The 11,318-nt window shown below is 38.5% G+C and overlaps 1 protein-coding gene across 1 annotated transcript in view; it reads right to left on the reverse strand.

The window, feature by feature from the left end:
• The window catches only part of megf10 (multiple EGF-like-domains 10), an 84,198-nt gene that overhangs the window by 57,212 nt on the left and 15,668 nt on the right, over positions 1 to 11,318 (reverse strand). Inside the window, exons 3-5 of the mRNA XM_086053275.1 lie at positions 9,478 to 9,579; positions 8,881 to 8,981; positions 7,106 to 7,198 (exon numbers count right to left, since the gene is read on the reverse strand). Of these exons, the coding sequence (XP_085909401.1) occupies positions 7,106 to 7,198; positions 8,881 to 8,981; positions 9,478 to 9,579 (296 nt within the window). The remainder of the gene's footprint in view (positions 1 to 7,105; positions 7,199 to 8,880; positions 8,982 to 9,477; positions 9,580 to 11,318) is intronic.

Raw genomic sequence — 11,318 nt, forward strand, 5'->3', positions numbered from 1 at the left:
CTACTTTGTCAAATATACGAAATAGAATTTTTTTTTTCATTTTTTGTATAATATTTAATTACTTTACTTAGATTTCATTTGTCATTTTCTGAAATTACTTCACATTTGAATAACCATAAATCTCTTTAAAAAAAAGACTTTCTTCAGGATTTACAGTATGAATGCTAAAGCGGAGGTCTCCAAACTGAACTTCAAAGTATCTGGTGTTGTTGTCACGTGTCCTCAGTCACAAGCTCCACTGCCCCAAGACATTTCCCGCCACACAATTTTCTGCTATTATTTGTGCTCCCCTTTGAACCCAGCTACCCCCATTTCCTGTTATTGCTCCCTAAATTGATCCTCAGACATATTGTTAAGGTCTGCTGACCTGAAAAACACAGTCAATACCTCACATTCTATGGTCTATCTTGAGAAAATTAGAGGCTTGATTGAAAAGCAATACACTGTGGCTGGATACTTAATAAGTGACAACAAAATCTACTTGAAACCTCACATCCCGTACAACACTTCCAATCCAAACTTTCAAGAAGCATTTCTGTCCTGGCAAAAGCAATACATGCACTCAACCAGAAGACACTTCACATTCTGTACTGTTACCATATTTAAATTTCTCTTCAGAGGTCTGGGGAAACACTTAAATGCCTGCACTACAACCACTGTTTATACAGGGTGGGGGAAAATCCAGAGAATCATATATAATGTTGTATTTCTTCCTCCAAAAAAAAGCCTTCAAATGTTCTGATCTTTCAGAATTTAAAACTGCACCATTAACATATAAAACCAGACATAATCTGCTATCTGTTATATACAGATTACGTTTTTTTTTTTTTAAGGGAGGAATGGTATCATCCATCCATTATCCATACCGCTGATCTCACAAGGGTCGCGGGCATTCTGGAGCCTATCCCAGATGTCTTCGGGCAGTAGGCGGGGGACACTCTGAATTGGTTGCCAGCCAATCGCAGGGCACACAGAGACAAACAAAATCCGCACACACAATCACACGTAGGGGCAATTTAGAGCGTCCAATCAGCCAACCAAGCATGTTTTTGGAATGTGGGAGAAAACCGGAGTACCCGGAGTTTGCATGGGGAGAACATGCAAACTCCACACACGGAGGCCGGAGCCGGGATCGAACCCACGACCTCTGAACTGTAAGGCGGACGTGCTAACCAGTCGACCACCGTGCCGCCCGCGGGTGTGCTGGAGCCTATTACAGCTGTCTTCGGGCAGTAGGCGGGGGACCCTGAATTGGTTGCCAGCCAATCGCAGGGCAGGAATGGTATCATTATAGGGTGAAATTAAATTTGAAGACAAATACTCAACTACAACAATGAATAGTTTTTATGTTTTCATCAGTGGGGTGGAGATATGGAACAGACTAAATGGGGAACTCCATCAATGTCCAAGCCTGAAGCAGTTCAAAAATAAATATTAAAACAAAAATTTGGGACAGGCATAGGAAAGATGAGGAGATGTGTTAAACGGGGTTTGAAATTGGTTGTAGTGGAACTGTATATATTACTTCAGTTACATTGTTGTTAGAGGTAAGATAATGTTATAATATTGCTGACTGCAATTACAATATGAATGGGTCACTGTTTTGGGAAAATAAGTGCTTAATGTGTAGCCTATTGTTTAAATAAACAACTGAAGAACTATGTTATATTAATAGGTCAATAACGAAAATGAATTAAAAAGAATATTATGCAAAACTACATATTGGCATTTTGATAGTAGTATTGTGACAAGGTGTATTTCAAATAGGAATACTGTATGTAGTACAATATTTTAAGTATCTATAGTAGCAGTCATGCGCCGGGATTTTGACCTAAGAGAAACAGAGAACATCAATAACACAAGATGGGAAAAAACTGAAGGGTATTCTATTGATGGGGTTGATCTTCTACTGATGGCGGCAAAGAAAGTACTGCCTTAATCCTCGCCTAAATATTAACTCATTCCCTGCCATTGATGAATTTACATGTCTTTTCACAGCCCAGCCAGTCAATCCCAGGAGTTTATTCATATTTTTTTCATTTTTTTCCAATGTTGGGGTAAAAGAGGGTCTGAAAATATCTGGCAGTGAATGAGTTAATAATGAAATAAGGATAAGGAGGTAGGAATATACAAATGACTACTTATCCTACCCCCTTTTCACACATTTAAATGATCAGGTATGTATAAGCAGGCAATTTATTATTCGTTGTATGTTGTGCTGATTATTTCAATCACTATGTTTGTTCTGTATTTGTTTGTATTTGCTGATATTTCATTTTCCCCACAAGTTGCTGTATCTGACTTTTCTGTATTTTCCCCACAAGTTACTGTATTTGACTTTTCTAAGTATTGTTCTTTTCATTTTTATACACGTTTGAATAAATTGTTCCCGAAATACATAATGTTGCACATTTTCAACATTATACATGTAAATAACACAAGGACTACAGATTGGATCATAAACAGTGACAAATGACAATCAGTTTAAGAGTTGATTTTTAGAGGACATTTCAAGCTGACTAAAAACGTTTTTTAAATTAAACACACACCCATTATTCAGTTACTTAGCAATGGTTCTTTGCTGTATAACTTCATCCATTTGCTTGACAACAGATTGCTCGTATTCATCTATCTACTGAACATGGCCACATAAATTAATATTGCCGATAATGGTTAAAGGGCAAATGACAAGTCAAACCACCATTACATCATAATTATGGATAAAACATTGCATACAATCTGCTGATGTCCGGTTGAAGTAACTTAACTTTATCTGTCGCTTTTTTTTTTCTCCTGTGCGGACAGTCCCAAAAGCAGTAGAATGGGGGTTGGCTAAATGGAGAAAAGGACTGCAAGTATTGTTTTTTTCAACTCTTTGGCGATTACTCAGTCTACCAAGCATATTGTACTCATGGGAAAGAGGGTTCTCATTGACGCAGAGGATTCACAGGAAGAGGAAAAAAAAAACAACTGTAGTGTTCTACTCCTTTCCCAATCTGTGTGGGAAAGTGTGACCTCTTCTGGAGTTCAAAAATGTCCCACTAATTATCTAAATAAATCCAATTTACTAATCAGTTTTTACATGCATCCCACAGATATCTTGCATGACTGCAAAATGGCTATTAAACGCTAATACAAATAATTTTCAATGGTTATGCTGATTAAAAGCAGATTTTTTCATTTAACATACCTCATAATATTCTGAGTTTCTGGGTGGATAGTGTACTCAAAAAGTTTGTCAATTAGAACATCTACTCACTTGACACAATTTGATCTTATTCATGTTTATTCAAGATTGCTGTGTAGAAAAAATACTAATGATAATCATTTATACAGATCCATCGTACCGTTATTCTAAAATTTCTTTCAAATATTTAGGAGCCGTGCCATATAACTTGAGCCAAAATGGTTTTGTCTGTTGCAGTGCTAACTGCAACACCGGACTGTTGCTCAAATGCTAAACAACTCACCATACTCCCATTTACATGAATGCCCATCTGTCAGCAAACTCTTTGTGAAAAATTCCAGCTGTTAAATACTTAAATTGAAATAACCATCTGTTCGTTTTTTTTTGTTTTGTTTTCTTTTTCACAAAATGCATTGAATGTCACAAATATAGCTTGAAACAAACATTTATCAAGGGGACTCAAGCCATGTTTACGACGTTCCTAACATACCTAGAACAAGTTGTGACAGGCTATTTTTTTTCAATAAGAAATATATCAAAACAAGCTAACGTTGATCAATTTCTGTATTAGGGATGCACTCAATTAATCTCGGAAAAAGGTTTCTCCACACATTGACATTAAGATTACTCGCCTGGCGGTTGCGGCATTTTTTTTTTTTTAATTTAATAGCCAAGTCAACTGCTAAACTTTCTGCTGCTCCCTGTACAAATACACCTTGATGTTCTGAGGATTTTTTTTTCATAGTGTCTTTGAACATTGACTACGTTTACATGCAGCCCTTTCCAAAACTGGAATATTTGCAAAAACGCGAACATGCTCATATTTTGATTTTTAGAAACCCGAATATAACTCCTTGGTTACTCCTTTTGTAACCCGAATATTTGGTCATACGTATCGGAATACAGTACCTCTATTGAGCGGAACATTCATTTGTGTTCTATCCATGAGGAATCTTGGTCTTTTTACAGGAACTACTTGTACTACTTTATTAGTGTAGCAAAAAACATGATTATAATGTATTTTATTGACAGTCCAAATTAAGAAGCAGAAATGAAGTCTATTTGCGTCATGACATTGTCCGTGCATCGCGGTACAAATGAGGATATTCCAATTGATCACAATTACCATGTATACAGAAGTACAGTAACTGTCTGCTCACACATGTAAACGGGTTATTCCGAATGTTGCAGAAACCAGAATTTTGACCTTAAATCTTCAATGTAGTCAATCACACCTCCTCTTGACTTCAATGATCTTATTTTACCAGTGCTTTTGGAACATGCCTACTCGCTTGTTTATTCCATACTAGTGACACAAGCCTAGCGCTGGCATTATACATTTCTACATTATTTTTAGAATATGCCAAAGGCTAGAAATAATTTTAAGCTTCTCAATTTTTACACATTAACATCGTGTCTGTGACAGTAGTCAGACAGGCCGGGCCTAGTGGAGCCAAGAGATGCCCCAAGGACCAGACTCAACAATGCTCTCTTTTATGACGGACTGAAACTGAAGACAGAAGGGGAACACCCTGTGGGCTCGGCATGTATATCAGCATATAGGGCCCACAAGTTCATATGGAGACACATAAATAATGTCCTACAAAGCAGAAGTCTGCAGCAAACCAAACATCTACAAACCACGGCCATTGAATGTCTAATGTGAATGGCATAATGTGCTAATGAAATTAATGCATTATATAAATAGAGTGAACCCCCGATTAAGGTAGTAATTGGGGGAAGGCGTTATTTGTTAGAGTCAGTTGTCCATTATATCCAAGTATTCTAAAAAAACACAATACTGTTCAAGACTATTGTTTTTATTTTATTTTTTTAATAGCCTAAAAATGCCCAGTAGAGTAAAAATATATTGTAAATAATTATTAAATAAAAACTTGACACTCTTTGAAATGTTTTAAAATGTATCCAAACTTAGTTTGTTTGTGCTTGGGGAAGATAATGGCGTGCATCTGGTCGCGTTTAAGAGCCACGTTTGCGCTTCCTATTACGATTAAATGCCATAAATAAGGTCTTTACAAAAAAAATGTGTACTGTACCAGAAATAACATGTTCGAGAGACGTATACACGACTCGTAGCGCCTGAGTGAAAAACTGCCATACGTAGAGCTAATGTCCAAAATAATAATATTAATAATAATAATAATAATAATAATAATAATTATAATAATAATAATAATTGCCTGTGTGGGTTTTCTCCGGGTACTCCGGTTTCCTCCCAAATTCCAAAAACATGCATGGTGGGTTGATTGGACACTCTAAATTGCTCCTAGGTGTGATTGTGGGTGTGGATGTTTGTCTCTGTGTGCCCTGCGATTGGCTGGCAACCAATTCGGGGTGTCCCCCGCCTACTGCCCGAAGACAGCTGGGATAGGCTCCAGCACGCCCCGCGACCCCCAAGTGGTATCAATAATGGATGGATGGATGGATAATGATAATAATAATAATAATAATAATAATAATAATAATAATAATAATAATAATAATGATAATAATAATAATAATAATTGTATTATTATTATTATTATTATTATTATTATTATTATTATTATTATTATTATTATTATTGGTAGAAGTAGTTGTAGTAGTAGTAGTAGTATGCATTCAATGAATTGATTTCTACAATAATTCAGAGGGTTTGATGCCCGGTGACATCATATTTATGAATGAAATACGCTGACATCCACCACACATAGCAGAGCGCAGAATCTGTCTGCCTGCGCCTCGATCAAATCTGCCTGCACCGTTACTTAGACTTGGTTTCACCTGGTCGAAAGTCTGATGAACTGTCTGTCAGCAAATTGTCAGGTGCGATGTGGCTGTATAGTAAAAAACGACCTGGGTCTGCCGGAATGCCCAGCGAGGCACAGCGTGGTCTGCCAAATTCCTAAACACGGTAAACTAGGCTTGAGTGGGCATGAAAAAGACGATGCGCCCATTTTTATGCCGGAGCGCACGTGCGCCTGTCTACGAAAATAGGGCCTTCTGTGAGAGTGATTTGTTGTATCATCCCAAAATAAGAACGTGTCATTCGATGTCAAATCGTCTGCAATCTATAAACAAAAAATAACAAGAGCATTAAAACCCCCCCACACTGTGGGCTGAAAACCACAGAAATGGACATTTGCAAAAAAAAATAATAATAATACAGTTGGTAACTCCCCGGTGCACATCAGGCGATCGACTGCCAAAGACATATTTGGTGTTGGTTTAAATTTAACATTAATTTATTGTCGTTTATTTTTACTCTTATACTGTATAGCATATTAGCTTCCATGAAAAGAAAAGTATTCAATTCAAATCAAGCACCGCTCAGTCGGATTCGGATGCATTGTCTTCAACTTAAAGCGGAAGTCAACCCAAACATATTTTTGTCAAGAATATGTTCCCAGCAGGCCCAGTAGTTGAAACATGGCACTCTGATTGATTTTGTGTTTGTGGAATATAAGTTAAGCAGCAAAGTGCACTCGTTTTTAGCCATCTCTTGACCTGTTTTCTGAATCTGAGCCGTGATTGGTCGTTGTGAGCAGTTGTGATGTCATTTTCAGTCGACCGAAGACAAAATGGCCGCCCCCAAAGATGGCTAAAAATTAGTGCATTAACACTTATTCAGCAAACGCATTATTTATCAGAATGCCCTGTTTCAAATAGTGGGCTTGCATAGAACATATTCTTGAAAAAAAATGTTTCGACTTCGACTTTAAAGAAGGCAACTCCGAAATACAGTATGTGTAAAATACAGCTTTTACTCAAATGGTGTGTCAAAATGTTGTGGGGAATGAGTAAAACAGTCAGTGAGAAGATCCAATCTGTTTTTCCTCTTCTAGGGCTTCACAGAACATAAGACTCTCACAAACAAAGACTTGTCACCTCACAGACAGCAACAGCTGGAGGACTTACTGCTGGAGCAATTGGAACCCCCCCATCCAGGCTCACACTGGCAGGTGTTGGGGGCCAAACAACGGCCGTGAACACAGCTCTCTGCACAATGAGCTGGAGAGAGAGCGAGACAGAGAGAGTAGGATGTAAGTATCAGAGAATATCAATGTTGCTTGTTGAAGGGACCCCTCCTACAGATCCACTGGTTTGGGGGCACAAGTATTTGACTTGACCTAAGTACTGGTACCCCATGTTACTCTACTGCCACCTTTCTCCCATGATATAAGAAAAATGACACATTGTGAGAAAAAATGCTGCCGCTCTCATTTCGAAGTGGATAAAGTTAGTTGATTAATTCTCTAAAATGCATGCTCTATGTCTAGATTGTCTAGTCTAGTAGAGTCGATGAGGTATTAACTTGGCCAGTTCCAAAAGGCTTCTACATTTTGTCCCTAATGAACTCCTTTATTGTTTTGGCAATGTATTTACTGTAGGATTGTTATCTTGCTGCAAGGTCAAACTGAAGGATCTGCCCCATATTAGAATCAGGCTAGTAATTAGTGACTCTAGATGGATGGCTTTGTATTAGCTAATATGTTAGCCATATGTTGATCAGACGGTAATTGCATGGTCATCACACACAAACAGCTAAATATCATTACACATAAGCAGTCATATAACAATCAATATTAAGGGAAGAAAGACAACTCTTTGTGTCTTGTGTAAGACACACAGACACACACACACACACACACACACGTATACATCAGTGCATGCATACAACTACGGATGTAGTGTTCGCGAGGTAAGAAAAGAATCCCAGATCTGATCTTGTCTGATTCCTGTATTTCAGAGAAGAAAATTCCAGCAAATCATCTCCCAATCAATTTCGTTGTAAATTCCATCCATCCATCCATTATCTGTACCGCTTCTCCTCACAAGGGTCGCGGGGCGTGCTGGAGCCTATCCCAGCTGTCTTTGGGCAGTAGGCGGGGGACACCCTGAACTGGTTGCCAGCCAATCGCAGGGCACACAGAGACAAACATCCGCACTCACAATCACACCTAGGGGCAATTTAGAGTATCCAATCAACTTACCATGCATGTTTTTGGAATGTGGGAGGAAACCGGAGTACCCGGAGAAAACCCACGCAGGCACGGGGAGAACATGCAAACTCCACACAGGGAGGCCGGAGCCAGGATCGAACCCACGACCTCTGAACTGTGAGGCGGACGTGCTAACCAGTCGACCACCGTGCCGCCGTTGTAAATTCCTTTCAATAAAATTCTCAACCAATGTCAAGAATAACTCATTCACTGCCAGACATGTTCAGACCCTCTTTTACTCCGTTTGAAAACATTTCCCAAAAGTATAAAGTACTCCTGGGATTGAATGGCTGGACTGTGAAAAGACAAATAAATACGTCAATGGCAGTGAATGAGTTTATTAACTTCACAGAATTTCATTGCTGAGTTGTATGTTTGCGGTCATGAGCAGATCCTTTCTTTCTTGAAGCTTTGGTGAAACAATAATGAAGGAAATGGTCTCACTTTTCTTACTTTTGGAGGGTAGTCTACGTATACATAGCTAATCATTTTTGTAAGTAGGTGTGTCTCACTGTTTAGAATGATACCGAATGTTTTTGAATCAGGCTTGAATAATGTCAAATTATGCAAAAAGTTGTGTTTCATGGGCTCATTGGTTCATTTCTGGTGGTGGTGATTTTACTGCCCGTTTTTCATCAATTCAGACAAGCCAAACTTTTTGTACAACTGCAAATGTGTAAAGATACTCACGAACACAAATTTCGCCATTTTCCAAGAAGCCTGGACAGCACTGGGATTTCCTACGGTACATAGTCTTCTCTCCTCTGCGATAGGCAGTCCGGTAGCTTACCCTTAACACAGACAGAAAATGAGGTCATCCAATTATAACCAAACCGGTTAATCAACTTTCTTCACAGAATACAAGTATCATATCATATTAGATCACACTATGAAAATACAGTCAACCCCCGCAAACTTGAGGTTCACCACCTGTGGATTACCATATTCACGGATATTTTAAAAAAATTTTTAATGTGAATGCGCCACATTTAAAGGGAATGAGAGGAGCCACATTGATTGGTGATGAATCAAGTCGGCTGTGTTCACACCCACATTGAAGCAAACCACCGTTTTTTAAACGCACCGACTCACACGCGTTTGCGGAAATACCAACACCCAGTCTAACCTTACTCCATGCAGGTTTACGACGTGCCCCACACAAGACTTTAATAGAGATAGGAATCTTAACATCTGAAAACTTTGAAAGGGCAAAGAATGAAAATAATAAGAATAATGTGAACAGCAAGAAATATCTAAGAAAATGATTGCCACTGATGTGATCCTCACCTGTGTCTGGTGCACTTGAACCAGTTGAGGATGTCCGTGCAGCTGGTGTAATAAATCTGGTCAAATGGATGGGCATAGGACTCTTGAACTGTCACCGAATATCTGAAACCACAGGAAGAGAACGAGACAAGAGATCAGACATAAATGAATGTCAGAATCCCTGTCTGTGTAAAGCTTTCATGCATGACATTCTACCACCCCAGTTTATCCAAAAGAATTTCTGTGGTTCTTTGGGATTAAATATGCATCTACCCCACCCCTCCCCACTGTTAGGACACACTTTGTTAAACACTGTACATGCATGTTTGTTCATTTGCATTACATGGTGTGGTGTAAGGAACCTTTTTAAGACCCCTCCTGATCCACTCATTTTATCCATATTCACTATACCGTGTGCAAACCGTGTGCAAAATAAAAGTCAACCGCTGTTCATGAACCCGACGCTCCATATTCTGTAGGTATGCAGCTCTAGGTCCACTATATCAGTGTTTTTCAAACTTTTTTGAGGCAAGGCACAGTTATCTCATTGAAAAAATCCCGCGGCACACCACTAGCTGAAATTGTGAAAAAAAATAAAAAACAACGTATTTTAACAATATAAGTGCTTTATTGTTTATATAGGCATTTTTATCATCATATCAAAAGTATTTTATAATGTTTCATATTGATACTTACTCAGTGTGAAACATGGGCCTGTTTGGATAATTCGCTTGTCTCTAAACAAACACAATTAGCTACCTGCTGCTTCTGCTGCTGCTACCTGCTGGTATGGAAGAGTACTACAATGTAGTAAAGACATGATTATGCTGCCAGGCAATAGACCGCACAGGCACACAAATTAGATCATTTCCCACGGCACACCTGACAATATCTCGCGGCACACACACAGAGTTTGAAAAACACTGCACTATATAACCAGCAGCAGTATTACGTATTCAACTATTGTTGCACTCATTATATATGCAGTGCTGCCTTTAGATTTGAGTAAAAATTTGTTCTGTGACCATGCTTGTAAGTCAAAACACTTATCTCTGATCATTTGTCACCATTGAAATAAATAGAAATACCAATAATCCATTTCACCCCAGAAAAAAAACATATTTTGGTGTGTTTTTTTAGTAAGGAGAAATAGCACTCTATAATGTTGTTCTTTATAAAAACATAGAGTAATAAATACAATGTAAAGCATTAAACAGTTTGTGTATCAGGATTTAATGCTGCATTTCATTATGTTGCTTCTTCTGGCGTAAGCGCCTTGGCCACCGGGATGCAGTACTGTGTAATACAGTCATACAGACACAAACAAAGAAGAATAGACTTTTTCCAGCACTACTTCAAGGTACTCGTTACTGTAGTATTAGTCATTTTTCGTAAAGGTTAAAGAATATACTGTATGCTGTGAGTGTTATATTCAGGGGTAAACTTGAGTGGTGCGCAGGTGTGCTTGTGCGCTGAAAATATAAACCGAGGTGCAAGTGGCGATGGTGGCTGAGCTTTGTGGGCCTCTTAGTCTCATTGCACAGAGGCTACGATGGCCAGTCAAAAAATGAATATTTACGTTTGAACCAGTCTGTGGTGCAAAAAGATTGTAAGTCTATGAGGTCGGAATGTCGGGGGAAAAAATGAGCACCAAACAATAACCTCTGGGGCTTATTAGAGAACCACACCAGCATTTTTATGTGCACCCTGGTAATCTGTCTCCATGTGTTGCCTCATCATTTGTGCTCAAATATCATTTGCTCAAAGAGTAGTAAATTGCAAATATCTATGGTAACCGCAGGCATGTCATTCACATTTTTCAATTATGTATTTAAGAATGAAGCTAGTGGGGTAATTCTTAA

The sequence above is a fragment of the Filicampus tigris genome, chromosome 15, assembly GCF_054856515.1.
Source record: "Filicampus tigris isolate MCC_2025a chromosome 15, RoL_Ftig_1.0, whole genome shotgun sequence".
In the NCBI taxonomy this organism is placed as follows: Eukaryota; Metazoa; Chordata; class Actinopteri; order Syngnathiformes; family Syngnathidae; genus Filicampus; species Filicampus tigris.